The sequence below is a fragment of the Callorhinchus milii genome, unplaced genomic scaffold (assembly GCF_018977255.1).
Source record: "Callorhinchus milii isolate IMCB2004 unplaced genomic scaffold, IMCB_Cmil_1.0 Scaffold3, whole genome shotgun sequence".
In the NCBI taxonomy this organism is placed as follows: domain Eukaryota; kingdom Metazoa; phylum Chordata; class Chondrichthyes; order Chimaeriformes; family Callorhinchidae; genus Callorhinchus; species Callorhinchus milii.
The window spans coordinates 76,394,394-76,419,198 of record NW_024704744.1 but is presented as its reverse complement, the minus strand read 5'-3'; the positions used below and the strand labels follow the sequence as shown (position 1 = coordinate 76,419,198).

Here is a 24,805-nt window from a genome sequence, read left to right as displayed (position 1 = left end):
TCCTTTGCTGACTTTCAAAATGACATGCTAAAATTTCACTTTTTTATCCAGCTGACCAAAAAAAATTCAAGTGAATAATAAAGGGTGCAAAAAGAAATTCTTGACCTTAGATTAATGTATATCAGTGTATCAGGCTTCTCTTTTCCACCACAAACCGTCTCCTCCATCCACCTTCCCATACCTTGCCCATCCTCTCCTCAAACTCCAACTGTGAGGAGATGCTGGACTTCCTCAAATCTAAAATCGAGAGGATACATTCAGCCACCTCAGCCCCGTCCACAGCCACCCTCACATCACCTCTCCCTCATGACCCACCCACCACCCATCACCCCCTATACTCTTTCAACCCTATCTCTACCTCCTCCCTCACCGCTACTGTCCGCAAACTCAAACTTACCACCTGCTCCCTTGAACCCATCCCCACCTCTCTCATCTCCCAGCTCCACTTTCTGGCACCTCTCCTGTCCGATTCATCAACCTCTCCTTGTCCACCGGTTCAGTTCCCACCTCCCTAAAAGCAGCTGTCATCACCCCCATCTTGAAAAAACCTTCCCTGGATCCATCCCTCCTCTCCAGCTACCGCCCCATCTCTAAACTTCCATTCTTCTCCAAGGTCCTGGAACAAGTCATCGCATCCCAGCTCCGCCCCTTTCTTTCTCACCATTCCCTCTTTGAACCCCTCCAATCCGGCTTCTGCACTGCCCACAGCACTGAAACAGCCCCGGTCAAAGTCACTAATGACATTCTGAACATCTGTGATCAGGGCTCCCTCTGCCTCCTTGTTCTCCTCGACCTCTCTGCTGCCTTCGACACTCCATCCTCATAAACGGTCTCTCCGCTTAATCAATCTTCACGGACCTGCCCTTGCCTGGTTCGATTTCTATCTCTCTCACCGTCTCCACTTTGTTGCTTCTAATGGATTCTCCTCCAGCCCCCGCACTGTCACATCTGGCATCCCCCAGGGCTCTGTCCTTGGCCCTCTCCTTTTTAATATCTACATGCTCCCTCTTGGTCAACTTCCACATGTATGCGGATGACACTCAACTCTATCTTTCTGCCTCCACCCTCAACTCCAGGACCACTGCTGTCCTGACAGACTGCCTGTTGGACATCAAGTCCTGGATGAAGGCAAATTTCCTATAGTTGAATGTGAACATGACTGAGGCCCTTCTGATTGGCTCGCACCAGCGCCTCAGCACCTCAGGCTCAGCATCAACCTCCATGGTTGCGCACTTCAACTCACCAACCCAGTCAGGAACCTAGGTTTCTTGTTTGACCCTCAACTGTCTTTTCTCCCCCACATTCAAGCCATGACCCACTCTGCCTTCCCTCACCTCCATAACATCGACCGACCCTGCCACTACCTCACCCCTCAGGCCGCTGAAACTCTTGTTCATGCCTTCATCACCTCCAGGCTCGACTGCAAACACCCTGCTTGTCGGCCTTCCCAACTCCTCCCTCCACAGGCTGCAAATAATCCAGAACTCTGCAGCCCGTGTCCTCTCCCGCACCAAACTCCATGACACCATCTCCCCGACCCCATCTCCCCCACTCTCGCTCGACTCCATTGGCTCCCTATCCTTCAGAGGATCCAATTCAAGATCCTGGTCCTCACCTACAAAGCCCTCCATGGCCTCGTCCCATCCTACCTCTGCGACCTCCTAACCCCCTACCAACCCACCCGTTCCCTCCGCTCAACCGGCTCTGGCCTGCTCCACGTCCCCCGACCCACCTGCCCCACCATTGGTGCAAGAGCCTTCAGCCACTCTGCCCCCAACCTCTGGAATTCCATCCCTAGTCACTCTGCCTCGCCCGCTTCATAGCCTCCTTCAAGTCCTGCCTCAAGACCCTCCTCTTTGACCATACCATTGGCCACCCCCCCTTCCCCTCCCCTCCCTTCTCACCCCCTGACCCCAGCTCGGGTCTGAAATGCTGTACTCTGTCCAACGCCTTGGGACGTCCTCCCGACGTGAAAGGCACTATACAAATGTAATCTTGTTGTTGTTTGGAAGACACTCTCTCCGAGGTCGCGAGAAACTGGTTCATGAACAGGGAGTTCTGGGGTAGCATCCTGTTGCTGAATGGCCAAGAACGTAATGGAATTGGCTGGGACCTGGACACATTGGTGAGATAGCACTATCCCAGTGGAATAATTCATGCTCACCTACATAGGGAAAGCCTGTGTATGTGCTTTGGGAGCAGTATAAGAAGCACCCAAAGGAAAGTCGAGAAACAGGAATGGCATGTTCTTTGCTGGCGAACGCATAATATGTGGTTTGTGACCAACTATGGTTATGGTTGACAGTTTCTTCTGTGCCCTATCATTCATGCATGAATGAAGCCTTGGATGCTAAATTATAATTTGTATGTTTTACATTTCTTATATAGATTCCAGCATTTGAATATTTCATCCCTTCAGTCAGAAATTGAATCTACAATTGAAAAGATTCTTCAGAACTATGTGAAGGAGTTAGTAGCCACTAAAAAGGTAAGAAAGATTCTGCTTAACTGAGATTAATGTTTGGACTGGAATTGAGCGAGAATTTCAAATTTCAATGCTGAATTCAATACTACAGTAAACAATAATTTGCACTTATATAGCGCCCTCTACGCAGGGTAGCGTCTCAGAACGCTTAAAAGTGGCTGAGCCTGATTCCGAGTCGGGTGTGGGGCGCTTGGAGGGGGAAGGTTGAGAAGTGGCCATAAGTACAGTCGAAGTGGTTAAAACTCACATAAATCATATCAGTCGGGACCATAACGTTTAATAGAACTTGCGCAAAACTCCAAGTTGCAGAATAGACTATAAATCGTATAAAAATCTGATTTAATCAATAATCTAGACTGCGGATTCGTAATTCAATGCAGCCAGTCAGTCAGTGCACGTGAGGCAGGTAGTTCATCATTGCAGCCAGTAAGTGTGCATGTGGTGACTGGTCAAGACTATGTTTGCTATGATTCAATGTGTCTTGACCCATGGCCACATGCCTGCTTACCGGTAAGCAGTGGCATCGCATTTAATCATGGGAAATGAAGATCTTCTGCACATACGTCGATGGATCAAGACCACGTTTCCCACGATATTCATTGCAGTTGGCGGGCAAGTACACAAGCATCAACAGGTCAGGACATCAATTCCTGCGATTCAATGCAGCCAGTATGTGCGGGAGTAATGGAGGATAAGGGAACAGCGTTAGGAGATGATTAATAAGTCTGGTGCAAAGAAATCTTAAGTGGTTTTAACAGGAAACTGAATTGGACTTGGGTGCATGTACGACTTAGGTGATCATATGATTTATAAAAATGAGACTTATGCGAGTTTTACTGTTATGGTTAAAAAGTCACAAAGAATTGCATTGTGTTAAGTGATTAGAACCATTTAAAATCACGAATGGACACAATTGCTGCTTTATGCTTTGACTTGGAAAATTTGCCTTGGATTATCTGTCTACAACTATAATGGTGAAATAGTTTACAACAGGTAATTGAAGAAACTGTACACCTGCGTAAAGTTAAAAAGTGGAGGAGGAAAGAAAAAGTTTCTAAAGGCTTTCATAAGAGAAGAGAAGATAATTAATGGGCAAAATTGGCAAAACCCATTTTTAAAAAAAATTGTCAAGTCATCCAAATTTTTAGTTAACTAACGTATTTTCTAACGTACCCTGAACCTGCAGCTTTATCAAGCCTATAAAGAGGATCCACCACTTGCCAGAGACATGCCTCCTATAGCTGGAAAGATACTGTGGGTGAGGCAGCTGTTTAGACGTATACATGAACCCATCGACTATTTCCATGTAAGTCATTTATAAGAAAGTGAATATATAGCAGTAGTTAAATTTAAAACCAAATAGTTATTTCATTAGTTTGCCACTTTGAAAGGGCAAATTAAAGAAATAAATATTCTCCCCTTTTCTCCCTTTATGTGACTGCTCACAGTACTACATTCTCCTGCTAAGCAAGTGGAGAGGTGACCTTTCAATATTGCCCTTGAGTCAGCCACTGCATGAGGTCAAGAGCGTGTTGCTTCATTTCCTGCATGTGGAGAATGTACACCCTATAATGGTATTACTAATGAATGGATTATAATAATAGTAATCCTTCCATTTGATATAGTGCTTTATCATGCCTTCTAGATGTCTCAAAGCACTTCACAGAATATACTGCAAAGTGAATTGACTGTATATTTGTGGGTGAAACACGGCAGCCAATGGCGCATAGCAGTGTCCCACAAACAGTCGTGGATTGAGTGACCAAATTATTAATTTTTTTTTAGGTATTATTAACCCAGGAAAAGCGATCCACTAATCGACTAACAACTGGATTCCTATTAACTGCTCGGTAAACAGAGGCACGTGGAGTAAGGAAACTTGCCCAACGTTTTGCCCTGCCAGGCAAAACCCAGGGCTCTCGCTTGCGAGGCTAGTGCTCTAACCACTGAATTACAGGACTCTTGTAGCTCAGTGATACAAAAATGATATTACAGCACCAAACAAGGTGAAATTTATTTAAAATGGAGGTTATATCATTTATATTATGTGAAAACCCAGCCCTCTGCCCTAGCCTCATCCAAATCATCTTTCTACTTCACGATCATCCTGGAAGCCAAGGACAACCCAAAGCTCCTCTTCCCCACAATTCAGCTACGTCAACACCTTCCCATTCCCTACCTGTCCTCTCCTTCAACTCCAAATGGAAGTAGATGATGGAATTCCTCAGGTCCTTCTTCACAGCCCCTCCTACCTCCAGGTATCCCTCCCTCCAGATCTTCAAACCCATCTCTCCCTCCTCCCTGTCCTCCATCAATTCCTGAATGCAGCCCACCACATGCTCCTTTGACTCCATTTCCCCCTCGATCTCCCAGTTCCACCTCCTTGCCTTTCTGCTAACAGATATCATCAATCTACCTTTGTCCACTGGCACAGTCCACCCTCTTCAAAACAGTTGTTATCACCCTTCTCAAAAAATCTTCCCTCGACCTATCCCTGTTCTCTGACTACCATCCCATCTCCAACCTGCCTTTCCTCTCCAATTGGAATGAGTCGTTGCTACCCAGCTTCGCTTTTTACTTTTCCTGCATGAATGCCTCCAATCCAACTTCTGCACTGCCCACAGTATCAAGAATGCCGTGGCCAAGATCACCAACGACATTCTCACCATCCATAACCAGGGCTCTCTCTGCCTTCTTGTCCTTCCTGACCTCTCAGCTGCTTTTGACATTCTCGACCATTCTATCCTTCTCTACCGTCTTTGCTTTTAGTTTCACCTTCATGGCTCTGTCCTTTCCTGGTTTCATTCTTACCTGTTCCAACTTAATATCTGCCGACTGCTTCTCTACATCTCCACTTCATATCTGCTATATAAAAGCAATTTGTTGTCGTCGTATTTAGGGATGGTATATGACAAATTCCTCCACATGTCCAGTGGGTTTGACCCAATATATCCTAAAGAGAAAAGTATTTATCATGCATTACGGTTGTGCACAACGCATTCTTTTTTTAAAAAATATTTGTAGCATTTTAAATAGATATTGTTTTATTTTTGCTGCCAAAGAAAATCAGTTGAAGCAATTTATCAGAATATTAGAAAATGTTGCTTTTTATTTCAGAAAAACTCTGAAATCTTAAAAAGCCCTCAAGGCAAGGTTATTGTGAACCTATACAACAAGATTGCCTATGTCCTGGTAAAGTTTGAAGTACTGTATTACAAAGCCTGGATAAAGGAGATTTCAGGCATGCGATATAGTAAGTATAGTATGTAGTAACTATTAGTGTGTAATAACTATTTGTGTGTTGTAAGTATAGTAATATATACATAGTTCATTCTAACTACATCAAATTGGAAGGTTTTCAAGTATGGTTTATGGTGTTTCAAAACTATTGTTAATTATCTCCCACTTGGAGGCAGCACAACTCCTAGATAATAAAGCATTGGGTCAGTATTCTGCCTTCTCTGGAAGAACATACTATTTAATTTTTGGTGCACAAGAAGACAATATGAATAAGAAGTATAAATTTACATGCCAAATTCCCTTGGTATTTAACCATAAATAAAAAGCCCATAATCAGAGTAAACATCACCAATTGGCACCTTACTAAGTTTATGCAGGGAGCAAAAATACTTTGAAAATTATGTGGTAAAAAGCATCTGTTTGCATTGTGTATTTTAATGACCTTTTATATGAGCGCACAGGTTGAAGTGGGCCTTCTTTTGACTACCAAATAGTTCAGGGGTTCTATCTGGAAAAGATAAAATAGATGTACTGTTTTGGTGATTTCGAAGGCCAATGTATATGGAAATAACATCATTTCTACACCAGATGCTCATTTTTTCTCATGCTAGGCTTAGCAGATCTTCTATTATAGAAGATTGAAAACCCAGACAAACAATGCCCTTGACAGTGGCTAGCTAGACATAGAGGCAGCAACTGATGTTGTGAAGTCCACAAAACTTCCATATAAAAAAAGTTAAAGAATGGAGAGTTTTGTATATGGTGTGGCAAGATTTGGAATTTAAAACGCGTCCCTTGCACATTGGAACACTTTTTATCAGACCATAGCATCATGTTGCGCGTTACAGCTGCTTTCATTAGAAACTCCCAAAGACGCAATTTGAAGCAGAATCAAGAACACAAAGTTGAACGCACACCTTGCTTTGTCTGAAAATTTTAGGATACCTTTTAATTTGTGAGGGACAACTTTCAATGTCCCTCACAAATTTACTTTGTATTGATATTAGTAATGTGTAATCTGGTAAGTGAATATCAGCAGCTAAACCCTCCCCCCATAAAAAGCTGTTTCTTTCTTAATATTATTACTTCTGGATTTACAATAAAATGAAGAGGCTTTATACACAGTGCAGTAGCAGAATGTTTGGAGTCCTTGCAATGTCAGGTTATTAAAATATCTCAAAGGTAGCTTGCCTCTTTTTTCCCCCCAAGTGGCCTTCACTCCAGCTGTGTGTGGAGGATACCTTGTGATTCTATTGAAGTCGGTTTTCTTTTGTGTCTCTCGAGTTTGCTTGAAGTGTTTAACCTTTGTGGTTTTCAAATATAGTGTATTAAGGTAGAATTGTTTTCCAAAAGTATATTTTTTAATAATGCACTTCTTTCAATGTATTACATTTCTTATAAGTAAAATATCAATATATTGTAGTTTTTCAATTGGGGATAATGAACATGGGCTTTCTAAATGTGATTTTTATACAGTACTGCAATCAACTCTCTTGATACGTGATCCAGACACTGAGAAATTGCATGTGAACTTTGACCATAAAATTATTGAAGCTATTCGAGAGGCAAAATGCATTCTGAAAATGGATCTAGAGGTGCCGGAAGTGGCCAAACGCTTGCTGAGGGTTGAGCATGCGTTGAAATCTACCCGTCATTGTTTGGAGGTAAATTATATTTGTATGATGGTCTCCTTTAAATGAGATATTAAACCATGCTCCAGTTTTCCTATTCAGGTGGACCTTAAAGATTCCAGAGCACTCTTTGGGGAAGTTCTCTTGGTATCCTGGCCAACAATGAGTAATGTTCAAATTCCAAATAGTTAAGAGAAATAGACTTATTTTCATTTATTTCCTATTCTATTCCTATGATCAGACTGCTCTTCAGAAATTTGAGTCTACTTGTCAAAAAATTCCTTCTGAGTTTCTGGATCTGCTATCACCTAAAGTTAAAAAGGTGAGTACCAAATAATATTATTCGAAGAATGATTCTTAGTATTGTGCAGTTTTTTTTTGAGTCAGCCAGGTGTCTGACACATGGGGAAACCATAACCATGCTTCAGTATCCAAACTGTGTATCCGGGATGCTTGGAAATAGAGTTCCAAGCATCCCACGTACACATGAGAATTCCTGTGTATTGAAATGGAATGCGCACTCTGTCCCTGGATGGACGTATCCTGATTATCTAATTCCAGAAAAGTTTAGGCGCATGTTGAACCAAAAGCGGGGAGCTAAATAGAAATATGTATTGACAAACTGAAATGTATATTTTTTGTTCTTGTTCCAGTTTGGCTTGTCTGGTTTATTTGATTTAATTAATTTCAAATGTTACTGTTAACTCTTTGGATTTTTGGAAAATAGTTTCTTCTCAACATATTGTGCAACATGATCAGCTCAGTACTTGATATTTTTTCCATAGGAAGCTACCAGGATTTGGGGTCAAAATCCTGTCCATTCTTGATATAAAAATAAATTTAAAAAAAACATTTTGGGAGCAGGATAGAAATGTTCACAATCTCACATTCATGATTTGTTGCTTGTTTTAGGTTGAGACAGTTATGAAGCAAGGTCTGACTTTGCTGAATTGGTCATCTTTAGGAATAGAAGGCTACTTCAAAGAGGTGGACATATCTTTGAATGACCTGACTATCGTATTAACGACAGTAAGTCTATTTAAATAGTTAAAGTGAAAATTCAACATGTGGGAACCAAAACATTCAACATGTTTCAAAGTGATATTGGACAAATACTTGGGAAATAAGGGTATTGAGGGATATTAAAAAGGTGGTGATTGGATTAAACAATCTCCATGATCTATTAGAATGGACTGAATGGTCTACTCCTTCCGGGACTGAAATTCCATGCAATAAATAGGGAACTTGAAATAAGATTTGAGTAGTTGGTAAGGGTCAAGACCATAGCATGCATTGTGGTACGGCTGGAGTTTAACATCTAAATTGCAAAGCTTGCCATTGTGGATTCTATCCTGCTGCTAGGACCACCCTACCTGTGAGGGCTTTGGCTTGCAGAGTTAATGGTATCCAAATGGGAAGAATTCCCTGCCAGTGACTAGTCTGCCCCTCCATTTATCTTGTCGATGAGCCAGGCTGTCTAATCTATCAGTAATGTCTTGGAGTACTGTGGCTCAGAACCAGGACTGTCAATACAATGGAATGTTGGAATCGAGAGGATTGTTGTTAAGCATGTTACCTTGGAGCCATCTCAGTCCCAAGAAGATCCTACATACCTCCACTAAAGGGCACTATGTAAATGCAAGTTGTTTTTGTTGATATCTGCCTCACCTCACTGCTTGTCCCTGAACCCAATAAATGGGTTGGAGGAAACTCCTGCTTGCCCAGGAGTTCAACAGCATGAAGGAGAATAATTTGGACATGTCTTATTCCCCACAAGTTTAGCCTGCATTGAGATTCTTATATCACTTAAGGATCAGAGACCCCACAGCACAGGATAAAGATTGGTTGGGATGAAGAATGGGTTCTTTGAATCAGCCCTTCGCCCTGTTTGAACTCATCCCTCCGAATTCCCAGCCTTCATGATTATCACTACACCTAACTGCTAACTGGCAGTGTTCTGATCCCTAAGAAGATTTAACAGGTGCATCCCATGTACATTTATAATATATTTGCTAAATTTACTAATGCAAATTGCTTTACAATTCATTTTGTCTAATGATTAACTTGAGTGCAAAAGATAGATTAAATAATGACATAATTGTCTACTGATGTTTTCAGATATCTGATCTGCATGATATGCATATAGATAAAGTATTGCAAGAAATAGCCAAAAAGATCATAATCCAGTTGCCAGAGGATGGTTCTTGGACTGTAGACTACATTATAAACTTCAATGAGGTAACAAATCCAAATTAATTGACATCAGTGTTTTTTTTACAGGTGTCTGGTGCAGATTAATTGTTGCATTTGTCTATAAAAATATCCATTACATTTCTAATTGTTTATATTTTGTAAAGTTTTTGAGCTTTTTTATGCCGGATAAATGGTTATGGTTATTAACCTTTGTCTACCTTCAGAAGAAATTACAGGTAGATGGGAATGTCCAAAGTCTGTCTTATGAGTACTCAATAGATATCTGAATTTGTTTATGAAAATCTAATTTAAAGTATTTTTAACAGTGTGATTCATATTGACCTATAGAACTATATAAATTAGTGACAGATTTGAGCAAGTATTAATACCTGTGCTTTTTCCTCCAATAAAGGCAATGAAGGCATCTAAAACAATGTCAGTTCCTTGCTCTTTCCCTGTAATGTTGCTAATAACCTTCTTCTTTTTATTGATCTAATTTACACCCTATTTCACTAACAACCGCCAAAGCAAATCATTTCATATTCTGACAGATGTATTTATATTCTGATAAATACAATATGAATATGAAAACATTTTGTCCACAAAATGCACACTTTCCAGTAAATCCTGTTAAGTGCTTTGGGATGTCTTGACGATGTGAGAAGGTGCTATATCAATGCAAAGATTATTATTATCATAAGAAACAATCTGAAAGTAAACAATCTTCCTAATTTCCTGTTTTACACTGGTTGTTATAATTTTACATTCATCTGAGAGTTCTTTATCACTTATTCTCTCAAACCTTTCATTACCTTTCACACCTTTATTATATTTGCATCTCTATCTTGACCCAGGAAATCTGCTCCAGAAGTAGACTAAGTTAAAATAGAGTTCCTGCAGGCTAGCATGCATTCTGTTTATAGCATATACTTCATGTCATGTGATAAATTACATAGATTGATACATTGTTAAAGTTTCTTAAGTGAACTTGGTATAGAATTATCTCTGACATAGGAAAGATTGAGGGAAAATTATCTTTCTTTCAGTTACAATGTTAATACAAATTGTCCAGAATTTACATTTTAAAATTGTGTTACATGAGTACAATTTAAGATTTTTATAATTTATTTTATCATTAGGTTTCTTCTGGCAAGAATTGTGGTGTATATATTTTAAAAAGATCCAAAAATGGATAAGTGGTTCTCCATTCTGGTATGATGTTGATTCATCATAGAATCCTAAACTTATTCAGCACAGAATGAGGTTGTTCGAAACATATCCAGGACATTCAGAATGCTTGTTCCAGTATCATTGTTAATAGAGTACAAACTCACTCAGCAAACAGGATCAGCAAATAGACTGAGCCATTTTGATCACTTTCACAAGTTGAACTCACTCATAACCTGGGCCAGTAGAAAAGTACAGCCACACTATTTCCGTGGAACCCACTATAAATGCTCACTGCCACAACGCGCTACAAATCTGTACACACAGTGTGCTAGGCTCGGGCCTTTGCATACTGTTTGCTCAACGCTGCTACTATGGGCGGAGTGGCTCATGTCGCGCATGCGGGGTGTGAGGAGTGGTGGGATGATGGAAGCGGCATGAGTGGGAACAGGCTAAATTGAGCTCCTGCGCCAAATTCTTGGTGAGTGCTGTACTACTCAAATTAACATTTTTAGTATTCTAAACATAATTACATGTTCAGGAAATATATGCCTATAGTTTTAATCCAGCTTGTTTCACAAAATGTGTTTCTCAATAGCACCAGTCAACCCGCTGCATTTTCCTGCAAAATTTGTCAAATAGCCTGCAATTTTTGACAAATGTTTCCATACTTTTCTATTGGCCCGACTCATGAGTCATGAATTGAAGAAGCCGTACGTGTAGTATAATTGCCATCAACCTGAATTGGAACTTAAAGAAACTGCCCACAGTGATACATTTTATATACTGCCTTTCATGTAGAAGAACATCTTGTTTTTTTTATATGCTCTTTAAGAAGGCACCTTGTGTTAATGTATGATTTTGCTGGTCCTTCAGTACTTCATCCAGTGGGATTTACTATTAACGTAAATCTCTTTAATGCTCCAGCCTGTTTACCAAGTCACAGTGAAAGTTTTGTTTGCTGATCAATGCCCTTACGTGCAGGGTGTAAGGTGATTTGTAATACTATCTTAATACATATTGAAATTGAAAAGACTACAAAAACTGACCACATTAGAGTGTTGACCACATTGGTGGGATGATCTTAAGGTGAGTTTTCATTATGCTATATGTTTTACAGACCTGCTGCAAGGAATGGGCAGACATTTTAGCTCCAAAAACCAGATATGTTGAAACAATTGTGGACAAACTGGCAGATATATTTGCAGAAATCTCTGAAGCAACCACATATAAAAGAGACAAAGGAGCTGATGGTGAGGCCATTGGTAAGGGAATAAGCTATGCATAAGACTAACAAGTAAAAATAAAGCATTTTAACAGACCTGATGATCATTCTATTGAAGACTATCATTCTATTAGTTGTAGCTTAATTATAATCTTATGCAAACTGTTTAACTCTCAAGGATAATTAATTAAGTTCAAATAATATGGGGGGAGGAAGAAGTTTCTAAATAAAGTACTGTTTTTTTTTCCACAGTGTAATACCACTGGAAAACCAAAATTTGTGTATTCAATATTTTTATTCTTTGGATGTAGAAGTTTCAAAATTCCAATATGATGTTGGAAATCTGTTTTGATTACAGTCTTGAAATTAAGTGACACGTTGATTCATAACAAAAAGTTGAAATCATTAATTAAAGTAGAGAGACGATTATCCTATATTAATTTGAGTTAGACCCCATTGCTGACGAGCAGTCACTATCACTATTCAACATTGCACAAAATACAAGTTGGCTACAATTGTTCTATCAGGCATTCTATGTATTGTCGCTGTAGTACCCTACTGTGCCAGCTCTTGTCTTTCTCTTAACTTTTTTCTTTATATGTGAATATATACATATATCCGTCTGTCTTTCTGTATCTCAACACTGTATAGAGTAGAATCCTACTCATTTATGTCAACATCACAGGGACCGAGCAGATTCTGTCAACATAAGTGGGTTTCAACATAAGCAAACAAATCAAGTGCTGTCAGTCACTGGCAGTCAAGGTGCGCCCTGGGAGTTGTAGCTGGTTTCACCCTGAGTGTCATGCTCTGTGACTCTAGAGGGACTACGCACGTGCTGCACCTCCCAAAGCTCAAGTGGAGCGTGTTAGCGCTTCATTCTGATCACTGATGTACGAGTGCGCTTCGGAGAGCCAGGCGCATACACCATACGTTTAACGTGTTCCTATACGGGAAAGGTCCTGGGGCTTCAAATTTTTGTCGACTTATGTGGGATGTTGATATAAGTGAGTTTGAGAGTAGAACTGTACTGTGAATATAAAAATTCACATCTACAGCAAAAACATTCCACTGTGTAGATCTGCAAAGTTGTGGGCATGCACATCAGGGATTGAATCATATTAATTAGCAACGTGCACTTATGTGTGCAGCCTTGCACTTGTGTGCCAACCTTGTACAATGAGTGACTTGATTTTTTTTCCTACCGTTTCCCCAGAACCACATCCAACTTCTACATTGGAGCCCAATGTGGATAAATGGAAATGTGGACAATTGGAGTGTGGATAACTAGCATTCGACTGTATTCTGAAAGATTGAATATAATTGCGTTCAAATTTTCAGATAATTATTGATTTAAAAATTAAAATGCATTCCTGTCATTCTTAAACTGTAAGTGAGCAAATCCAGTTAAATATTTGTAAATGTAAGAATTTGATTTATTATAGTACTTAAATGCTGAGTGAAAATGTATAAGGTTGCAGAATAGTTATATTTTTAGAGATTAGTATGATGTAGTACATTTGTATTATTATCCAACCAATTTTTTACTTTTTTGTTGTAGAACGTAGGCGGGTAGCATTTACAGGAGATTCTGAAGGAAGTTCTATGAAGCTTGCCACCCCAGCTCCTAACAAAGAGGACATTCAGCAATCAAAGAAGGATGAGGAGTTTGAAAAGGTATTACTACCTCCAAATATGGACCAGCTAGCATAGGGGAAAAAAAGCTATTGTACTATTTGCTGTTTAGATATGCATTCAAAATTACAATCTACCTGTTGGTAGTTTTACTGCCCACCTAATAGTAAGATACTGATGTGTGATTTAGAGTAGAAACCATTGAAGTCGTAAATTTGTGCACGCAACTCTCTTAATCCTCTTCCATCTGATATCTAATTATTGAAATCAATATTTCATACCTGGCCACATCTGATGAGAAAGATACATTTCTTTGCTGTCTTTCAATGATGATGTGGTACTGGTACCTTACCTTTTGGGATATGCTATGCACATTTCCAAGAAATTCTGGTAGAATTTTAAAAAAAAAAGTGGCCTTCATTTCCACTTAAGGCATCAGTTAGCAGAGGTTAAGGAGGACTTCACAATGTTTTGGCTAAGTCTTTGCATCAAGGTGTTCAACATCTTCAATGCCTGCCTGCCTGCCTCAGTCTGAGCGTGACAGTTTCAGATATTACGTTTTACATACTTTCTCATTTGTTTCTCCTTATGAACTGCTTTCAAAGGTATACACCTTTGGGAGCAGTTCATAAGTATAAGTAATTTCTGATGTCTGTCATCTGTGTTTTCAGACCATTTTAAGTTGGCTGAACCCTTGTACACACTTCCTGCTGCTGATTTGGCAGTGGTCTGTCAAGTGCCGGCCTGTCAAGTGCTGCTCAGTCACTACAAGCTCATAGCTCAAATAGTAAATCCGGTTCTGGCGGAATGCAAGTCCAAATTGTTTCACTTGTGGAGTAGATGGATCTTTGCATAAGTATGGATAACAATCAGGATTATGAACTTTGACTGATTTATTTTTCATCTCTAATCCAGGGTGCTGAAACTAATTGCCTTACTGACATTGTAGCTGGAGCAATTGCTGTTGTCACGTTTGTTTTCATGTAACAGAAAACATAATGATAAATCACATGATTGTTATAGATAATGAGCACCTGGTCTGCAGATCAAATGTTTTCTATTATTTTTGACTTTAGGAGATTAAGGAACTTTATGGATATTTTAGTTATTACATGCTGGATTCTTTGGTGAAATCTACTCAGCTGTCATTCGATCTTCTTAAAAGAAGAATCTTTAAGTAAGTCTTAAGATAGCTTTTTTTATTATTTCAGTTTGTATTATAGGTCACAAAGCCAAATATATTATCCAAGAACAAAGAGTTTATTTACCTGATTAAGATTGTAAGAAAGGAGAGTATTTATCCATTAAACCGGTTCTTCCAAGAATCTACACCCAGTTTCTCCATTTGGGGTTCTCTTCCCTGCCTCCTCATTCAGATTTCTTACTGTAAAGTTCCCTACACTTTGTTTCTGAATGTAATTATGTGAAATCTTCAGAACATATCTGTCCATTCTCTACACCTTCATCCGTGGTTGGTTGATTGCTTTCCACTAGCGCAGCAGCACGGAGCATCAATTCCATTGAAGACTGATGGGTTTGTAGTTGCAGGATATGGTTCTGTTTTCCTCTTATTTTCTTGTTCATCTATATATAATATATGAATATATAATATATAACATGTGAATATATAATATATCAATATATAATATATCAATATATGAATATATTATAATATAATATGAATATATATTATGTAATTTTGTAATTTTTATTGTAAATATAAATTATAAAATACATGAAGTATCCGATCACACTATTATCAAATTCACAAACAATTGGTTAAGAAGATGAACAAGAAAATAAAAGAGGAAAACAGAGAGGCCATGTCCTACCACCACAGACCCATTAATCTTCAATAGAAATGATTATATATTTGAAAATAATCTTTTCAATTCTTGATGCCTATTTTCCATTAAAAAAGAAACGCATTATCTCCTCCCTCAATGAAGAAAATGAATTTTAAATAAAACATGTTTATAATGTTCAAAATACATATTCTATTATTTTTATTACATTTCTCATGTGTTTGCCCTTTTATGTTTCTGAAAAAATATAAAGGCATTTCTCATTCTATTCTCATCTATAGTTCAATCTTGGAAGCTAATATTCTCTAATAGTCTACAATTCATATGAAACCCTTCTCTAACTTTCAATCCTATTCATCAGTATTAGTTTAAACGTGTAATTTCCCTTCCAACCTTTTACTCTGACTTTGTTTTCATCCTCTTTATTCCCATTTTCGATAGCTTCTTCCTCCAGTAAATAGTCTCCTTAATCACTATGCATATAGTTCACCAATGTTGTACTAGAAACACTGCAATTTCTTTAGGCTTTGTCCAAACTGCGGTCTTTAATGTCCCAACCGAAGAATGGCACCTTTAATAATGCAACATTCCACAGAAATGTCAGTGGACTTTAAGCTTGCCTTGGGTCATCTTTCACATCCTCTCCTGCCCTCCCCTCAGCTCCTACCCTCATATCTGGTGCCCAGCCACAATTGTCAGGCATTTGGGGATGTCCTTCCGAAGTGAAAGGTCCTATATAAATGTATATTGCATTTTGCACAATTTTTGTTGATTTAATTTTTTTTTCATTTCATATCATGTTTTCCAAATTCTGTAAATGCTGACACACATATTTGTGGTTTTCTTTCCTCATTATTGCATTTCTTTTGCATGTGCATAATTTATCTGATTTAGCACATCAGGCAGAAGACTGTTTAGCCAGTCAAATGAAGAATTTGCACCCTTTTTAAAAGCTGAAGTTCACTTGGTAATTCCAAATGTGGTAAGTTTTTTTTATTATTTTTTCCCCCTAGTATATTTAAACTGATAGGCTGTGAGAATAACATCTATGCGAAATTCAGTGAAGTTTAATTCTCAGTCTTTGGGGTTTATAGAATTTACCAGTTCTAGTATAGTTGATTGATTATGTTTTGGGATCACGCAATACACAGAAGGGAGAGAGAAGAACGCCTGGTTAGTTTATTCCAGAACACAGTCACACCACATAAAGAGTTACAGGAAGAGGAGTGTGTGACTGACAGTTAACAGGGCAGGGACAGCCTAGTGGAGGCAGAGAAGGAGGAACTGCAAGAACTGGTCCTGTCCAACAGGTACATTGTACTACAAACAACAACAGAAGTCGCTGGGAGCACTCAGCAGGTCAGGCAACATCTATGGAGAAAGGAAAGTGAGTCAACGTTTCGGATCCATGACCCTTCGTCAGAACTGGTGAAGGTTCGTGGACTCGAAATATTGACTCACTTTCCTTCCTCCATAGATGCTGCCTGACCTGCTGAGTGTTCCCAGCGACTTCTGTTTTTGTTTCAGATTTCCAGCATCTGCAGTATTTTGCGTTTAGGTACAATGTATTTGTGGGTATAGGAAAGAAGGATGTGGAGCAAGAAGCAGTTCAAGGGGTGGGGGGAGGGCAGGAGGAAGGAGCAGAATAGAATTGTTGTAGTTATAGGGGATTCGCTAATTAAGGAGAACGAGGGTATCTGCAGTTGCAATTGAGAATCCAGGAGGGTGTGTTGACTACCGGGTACCAGGGTAAGGGATGTTTTGAAGTGGCTGGAAAGGAACTTGGAAAGCGAGAGGAAAGAACTGCTTATCGTAGTCCATGCTGGAACCAACCACATAGGAAAGAACAGGAAGGAGATCCTGCTAATGAAATATCAGGAGCTAGGAGCTAATTAAAAAATAGGGTGGTAATCCACACGTACAAAAAAGCATACGGATAAGCAACAGAAAAGTGAACACGTGACTGAAACAGTGGTGTCGGAAGGCAGGGTTCCATTTCCATGGGACAAATGGGCTGCCCCTGAACCGGACTGGGACGAAGGTCCTAGCGGAAAGAATAAATAGGACTGTAAAAAGAACTTAACAACAACAACAAGATTATATTTGTATATAGGACTTCCCAACTTTCAACTTTGGGAACTTCAACTTAAAACCAGTGTTGGAGGGAAGGGTTTGGGTGAAAATAATAGAAACCTAAAGATAAGAAAAAGAAAGATTACGAGTAAAGATCAGAGTACAAAAAGTGATAAAAATTAACAAATAATCTGGGGAAAAAAAGGTGGGGACAATTACCTGAATAAGAGTTCTGTACATGAATTCACGTAGCATAAGAAATAAAACAAGTGAGTTGAACTTGGGTGTCTATGTGCACAAATTACTTAACAACTAGTTCACAGGTACAAAAAGTAATCAAAAGGGCTAATGGAATGTTGGCCTTTATCTTGAGGGGCCTGGAATAAAAAGGTGAGGAAATGATGTACAGAGTTGTACAGAACCTTGGTCAGACCCCATCTGGAGTACTTGGGGTGGAGGTCACTTCCCACGATTCAAGTGCAGAGTAATGGGGAAAGAGGAGTGTCATTACAAGTTAGAGGATTATTAGTATGACTTGTACAAAGAAATCTAAGTAGTTTTTGATAGGAAACTAAATGGGAATCAGGTGCACGTAAGACTTAGGTGATTATATAATTCATAAAGGTATGACATATGTGAGTTTTTCTCTAATTTGTGTGTGTGCAGGTCATGGTACCAAGTCTGGATGATATCCAGCATATTATTAACCGCTTAATTCAAATGGTACTGGAGGTGAGTCGTAATGTAACACAGTGGAGGCAGATGAAAGGCCATCCCAATTCTATTGAAGAAGAAGAGACTTCGGGAAACCAAAAAGAAGAAAGTAAGGACTTTAAGAAAGTTATCATGAACCTCTGATGCATACAAGTAAATACAATGCATTAATCTTGAGTCAATGTGATAGATAATAATCAAGAAATAGTTCAAAGATTTCAAATACAAATTCAGTCTGTGTTTATGCATGTCTATTTTTACATAATTGCTGCATATTGCTGTCAACATTGTTTTGTCTGCTGGGTCAGTATTTCTGAGCATCACAATTAGGTGAGGTGTTCTACGGCTTTGAAGAATTTATATTTTACAAATGTTCAAGCGGAAATAAAATTTCAGTAAATTTCAATGAAGCTTGTTAGAAATCACTACACTTTATGTCCAGTATGTATGTCAACAGCAGAAGGTTTGATACCCATTGTCCTTCCTAACCCACAACCAGTCCCTGACCAGGATAGCTTTCCTCCGCCTCCACCACATCACTGATTTTACCTCACGCCCATCACAGATGAAACCCTTATGCAAATTTTGTCATTCGCGCTTCACTTTTCCAATGCCCTCTTCCCCAGTTGCACCGTTCATAAAATACTGAAATTCAAAACTCCACCACCATATGTATCCTCACACCAAACTCTGCACCCTATCACCCGAGTTCTTGCCAAGCTCCATTGGCTTTCTATTGTAAAAGGCATTGATTTAAAGAATCTCAAACTCACTCATAAATTACTTCAAGACCCAGAACCTCCCTACCACTCCAACCTGTTTCCTCTACACCCCACTCCCCTACTCATCTGGCTCTGCCCCTCGGCCCCTCCACTTTGCCATTGGCAGCTATGCTTTCAGCCACTATGCCCTGGAACTTCCTGCCTTGCCTCGTCCTTTCTCATCTTCAGCTTGCACATGAAGCCTTTCCTCTTTGACTGAGTCTAGGATCACCTCCCCTCTCTTCCCAGTTCGGCATCAAGCTGTGCCACTGTTACAAGCTGTGTGCTTCCTGCTTGTCGGCCTCCCTAACTCCTCCCTCCATAGGCTGCAGATTATCCAGAACTCTGCAGTCCGTGTCCTCTCCCGCACTAGGCTCCACGACTCTATTGCCACCCTCCTTCCCCCACTGCTCTCCACCTTCCCTGATCCCTACCCCCAACTCAATAATAATCCCTCCAAAACAAAACAATAATAAATTGGTCATTTTCAATCTACGACTGTTTGTGGGACACTGCTGAGCGCAATTGGCTGCCGCGTTCGCCCACAAATATACAGTTAATTCACTTTACAATATATTCTGTGAAGTGCTTTGAGACGTCTAGAAGACGTGAAAAGCGCTATATCAAATGCAAGGATTATTATTATTAACTCGGGAAACGCTGATTGTCCAGCGTCTTGGGACATCCGCTCAACATGAAAGGTGCTATACAAATATAATTTTGTTGTTGTGTGAAGTACTCTTGAGACACTACACTGTCTGAGAGCACTATATTGTTGTCAACAGCACAGGATTCTGTCATTTACATAATTTCAACTTCCATCATAAATTAAAAATGATTTGCCAGTTTGCAAATATTTGTAATTGGGTGACATATTTATGCTTGAGACACATCTAAAAGCTAAATTCTTCAGTAGCACAGCCAGTGGTGGAGTAACATTCTGTGGGGTAAAGTGGTAGAATATGCATTTCCTCTTGCGCATTAAACATAAGCTTCCAAAGTGATCTTCCGCCCAGAAAATTAAGTGCGTTAAATGAACAAACTAAAATGAGGACAAAAAGGTGGGTTAATTTACTCCAATTAAATCATGTTGTGATAGCTAATTAAATTGCATTTTCACAAAATATCCATTTTCTTTGAGAGCGTTTCAACCAGAACCCTCATTACGTTTCTAAATTCTTAACCATGTACAACAACAACTTGTAATAATGTTAGTAGCTCTGTCTCTTATTATTTTGGACATTTGTTTTCTGGAACAGAAGCAGAATTTAAAAAGAAACTGAAGAATTTTTATCACAACGTGGCTGAACACAAAGATGTAACCAAATTAGTAGCAGTTCTCTCATCTTCAGTGAACACAATACGGAGTACTGTCAATAGTGCACTGGAGACCTTTCAAAAATTTAAGGTTCTGTGGTCAGAAGACCGAGAGAGTACAGTCAAGGTACGACAAAGAACATAACAGTTATAGTTTGCTAATTTCTTAGATCTGATAGCATTTGATCTCAGGTGGTGTTCTATGGTGCTCTATGGTGTTCAATAATAATTTTAAATCGTGAAGATTAACAAAAATGTATTAGGTTAAATAACAAACTTATCAGTAATGAGTAGTTCAGTATTAAACAACCTTTTGGTTGTGAATTACATGACCCCACATCACTTAGTTATGTTTTATTCATATTATGTTCACCCATCACTGAGTAAGCCTAAGATGGGAAAACTACAATAATGTCGACATTGTTTTGTGTGCTGGGTTAGTATTTCTGACCATTATAATTGCCAGTTGGGATGTTTTAGTTCACAATAACATAATGAATGATACTTCTCTCCTGTGCACAATAAAGGACGAACACATGCATCACATGGTACATTCTAAAAAATTATGTCTTTCTCACCCTCGAGGTGAAATAGTTTGAGCCATATTCTTAAATCACATCTTTCATGTATCTTCATTTTGTCCTTTGTGTTTTAAAATGTAACATTTGATAATATTTGTGAGTTTTATGATATCTCTTTGATACTTTCTATACAGCAATTTATGGCTAAACATCCCAGCTTGTATGAACTCCGAGCAGAAATTCAGCATTATGCAGCTTTTGAAGCAGATATTGAAGCACTGAGCCCCACCATAGTTGTAGATTTTATTGAACTAAGTACAGGTAGGAACAAATGCTCAATTTTCTCATTTAAATTAGAACATTATTTTCCATTTTGCCTGGGGGTGATGAGATCTTTTACCAGTGGGAACTTGACTTGCAGAGCTTCAAAGGAGCTTCAGCATGGCAAGAGGCAAGTTTGTGGCTGGGTGGCAACAACATGGTGAGGAACTTTGGCAGAATAGCAAGAAAGAAAAAAGCTACAGGGGAATTAACGCAATAATAACAATAATACATGTATTTGATACCGTGCATTTCATGTCGTTGAGACGTATTAAAGTGCTTCATAGGACATACTGTAAAGTGGAGTGATTATGTATTTTGTGGGCGCAACGAGGCAGCCAATTGCTCACAGCAGTGTTCCACAAACAGCCATGGAGTGATTGACCAATTTTATTTGGGGGATTGTTGGCAGGACAGCGGGCGAAACTCCCTTCTCTTTTTGAACAGTGCCATGGGATCTTTAACTTCCACCTGAATAGGCAGATGGGACTTCGGTTTAACGTCTCATCCGACGGACGGCACCTCCAACAATGCAACATCCCTCTCCTCCCCAGCATTGCATTGGAGTGTCATCTTAGACTGTGATTCCAAGTCCCGACGTAGGGCTTGAACCCACAACCTGCTGACTCAGTGGCGAGAGTGCTACCACTGAGCCAGGGAGATGTGAGGCATGGAAGAGAAGGGGTGGAAATGATAGACAGCTGAGGCAGATCGTCTTGATATTTGAAACATTAGAAACTCGTCACATGTTGTATCAGAGTTCAGGATACCGAGTGGAAGTAAAAAGTGAATTGGGGTTGTACTTTCCCTCTTTAATGGTCTTAGAGTAAAGAGAAGATTTAGTTGCAGAACGAAGAACTGACACTACTTGAAGCCCAATGGACTGATGATTTGATTTAAAAATGTAACCTGTGCTCTGAAACAAAGTAGTTATCCATACTAAATACCCAGGATCAAAATGAGATTAATTGTGAATGAAATTCACTGTCTTTTTCAGCACCCATGAAAATGGCTCTTGCAGTAGAGGCTAAAGCTTGGAAGTTGTTGCTGTGTCGTTACCTGAATGAAGAGTACAAGGCAAAACTGGCAGAGATTACGGCATTTGAAAAAGAACAATTGAAAAACTTGTCTCGACCGATTCGTGATCTGGATGATGTGAGGTTTGCCATGGAATCGTTATCTGAAATACGTAAAAATGAGATTTACATGGATATGACTTTGGGACCCATTGAGGTATGGAAACCTATTCTTCTCATTTGACCTTTGTCTTCTAGACATAAACATTTGAGTTCTAGGTTATGCATACTCACTAACTGACCAAAATAACCCATCTATGCAGTTTTAGCTGGTTAAATTTCAGCAGTACAATACAGTTTGCATTTTATAGTGCCTTTCACTATTGGGAGGCCATGCTGGATGCCTGAACTATGGGGTAGAGGGCAAAGGGAGCAGGGAGGAGAAAGATGACCGAAAGCATAGCACATCTTTAACATTGCTTTAATGGAAATAGATATTCTGTTAAATGTTTAGAAATTGTTACTTCATAATAACTACAATATGCTGGTGCTTTTTAAAGCAGCCTTTAAAAAATGGATTCGCTTATGATTTGTGAACACACGACTGGCTTACTTCCCGCTGCCTCCGCTCAGCTGGCTCTGGCCTCCTGCTTGTCCCTTGACCCCTCTGACCACTGCCGGCTGCTGTGCGCTTTTAACCACTGTGTCCCCAAACTTTGGAACTCTCTCCCTCAATCCTTTCTGGGGATGCACAGAATTGTGCAGGAAGTTGTTGGTATCAACTTGATGACTTGTAATTCAGCCATTTTTAATGCAGAAAGTTGGCTAATTTTCTCTGCATATATAAAGTGATATTACTGGTTATCTGATTAATGTTGTGATGGTGATCCCACCCCAGTTTAAAGTAAAAATGCTTCAGCAATTGAGGGCAAAATGTATTGTATTCTTAAACTCCATTATCAATCGATACTCTATAAAGGCAGAGGAAAGAGCTGTACTATTTTATTGATATTTAATTAAACAAGCTCATTAGCAATGATCAAAATATAATTTTTACTTGCTAATATGAGAACCTGTTTGCATTGAGTTTATTTCAGAGGAAATATTCCCCTAAATTTTTCAAGCAACTTTAAACAAAAATAGACTTCTTCCCTCCTCATCACCTCTCATTTTCTTCTGTCAATGCTGTGTCTGGGAAATCATAAATTCTTCATTTGTTGGACAGACAACAAATGATTTCTCTATGTTCTTAACAAGGTGTTATCTGTGTTATTAACATTTTTTTCCTTTAGGAAGCATATAGTATTCTGAGCAAGTATGATGTGGAGGTTGAGAAAGAGGAAGCAGAAGGTGTTGACACACTAAGATATTTCTTCAACAAAATGCAAGTGAAAGCTGTGAGTACTATACTTTATCGTCAAATAATTCAAGAAAAGCAGAGGCTTTATGTCAAGTGTGTGGGAAAACTATAATTACACAGCCCCAGTAGTAAATAAATATTAGTTTAGTGGTAGTAAAGCAGTTGTTCTAATATTAAATCATTCTTGAAGGAACTTAGTGTTGTGGATTGAACTATGGAGTTTGGTAACAAGCCTCACAACTAATATGGTTCTAAATAGAAGCTTTTCATGCTCTTAATGAATATATCTTAAAATGTCTGCCATTTCTTATTTATGAATGTTCCAGGTGCAGGGTAAGTTTTTGGAAATTACCTTTGCAGTGGAGGCATTTGTTTGCCTGAAGAAGGAGTCCAAATAATTGATCTTATAGTTGTTTTTGTACAGTACTCTCCAGGTGTGCAGAATTACATCTAGTCTTATCCTGTAATACTAAGATTTTTAATTAAAGTTTAAGATTGTACAGCGGTGTGGAAAATTCTTCAATTCAGTCTTGATATGTAGCCATATTATAATACAATTTACATTTATATAGTTGTCTTTCATGTCAGGAGGATGTCTTTTTTTTAAAGAAGTGCAAAAAAACTGCTTCCAAATGAGACTGAATTTCCAAAATGTTCACATTTCTGTGTAATCTTATTTTTTAAGACAAAGTCTTAATTTTACAGGCTAAGATTAAATGGAATTTCATATCTCAGATACATCTGGCCTGCGAACAGATTTACTGGACAGAATTCTGACATCACGTAAAGAATATAGGTCAATTATTTTCAGGTGGAACTTCAACTGACTTTGCTCCCCCTTTAAATCTTGCTTGAAGTCAATTCAGACTTGTTATTAGTTTGGATTAATGTGTATTAGAATAATGCCTTGGTAGTAATTGAACATGAGTAACATTTGGTAATATCTTTAGTGGCTCAAATTAGAGCTGAACAGACTGTATCTGTTTGTCTGTAAGTAAGTCATTTTAGTTATGTGCTGAGACAGTGTAGTGTTTGTTTCACGCACTATAATTATTGTTTTTGCTGACAGAGAAATGCCCAGGATGAATTGGTGAAAGTCCAACCTAAATTTAAAGCCAATTTGCTGCATTCAGTGACTTTTTTTCAGAAAGAGGTGTCAAAATATGGAAAGCAATATGAAAAGGTAAAGTATAAGACATTAGGAACATAGGAAATTAGGAACAGGAGAAGGCAAGGGATTGCATTTAAGCGATTCATCTGTTAGAGAAGATATATTGACGTTCTGCCTCTGATTTCATAAATTCTGTGAAGCGCTTTTTGATTCCCTCCTGAAAGGTGCTA

At 38.9% G+C, this 24,805-nt stretch overlaps 1 protein-coding gene across 1 annotated transcript in view; it reads left to right on the top strand.

Moving 5' to 3' along the window:
• LOC103181707 (dynein axonemal heavy chain 8) overlaps nucleotides 1–24,805 on the top strand; it is a 164,015-nt gene that overhangs the window by 27,518 nt on the left and 111,692 nt on the right. The window contains exons 16-32 of the mRNA XM_007898364.2: nucleotides 2,389–2,488; nucleotides 3,672–3,791; nucleotides 5,603–5,738; nucleotides 7,202–7,389; nucleotides 7,598–7,678; nucleotides 8,269–8,385; nucleotides 9,475–9,594; nucleotides 11,837–11,981; nucleotides 13,503–13,618; nucleotides 14,653–14,753; nucleotides 16,276–16,363; nucleotides 18,121–18,277; nucleotides 20,189–20,373; nucleotides 20,962–21,088; nucleotides 22,086–22,321; nucleotides 23,397–23,501; nucleotides 24,534–24,647. Coding sequence (XP_007896555.1) covers nucleotides 2,389–2,488; nucleotides 3,672–3,791; nucleotides 5,603–5,738; nucleotides 7,202–7,389; nucleotides 7,598–7,678; nucleotides 8,269–8,385; nucleotides 9,475–9,594; nucleotides 11,837–11,981; nucleotides 13,503–13,618; nucleotides 14,653–14,753; nucleotides 16,276–16,363; nucleotides 18,121–18,277; nucleotides 20,189–20,373; nucleotides 20,962–21,088; nucleotides 22,086–22,321; nucleotides 23,397–23,501; nucleotides 24,534–24,647 — 2,236 coding nt within the window. The remainder of the gene's footprint in view (nucleotides 1–2,388; nucleotides 2,489–3,671; nucleotides 3,792–5,602; nucleotides 5,739–7,201; nucleotides 7,390–7,597; nucleotides 7,679–8,268; nucleotides 8,386–9,474; nucleotides 9,595–11,836; nucleotides 11,982–13,502; nucleotides 13,619–14,652; nucleotides 14,754–16,275; nucleotides 16,364–18,120; nucleotides 18,278–20,188; nucleotides 20,374–20,961; nucleotides 21,089–22,085; nucleotides 22,322–23,396; nucleotides 23,502–24,533; nucleotides 24,648–24,805) is intronic.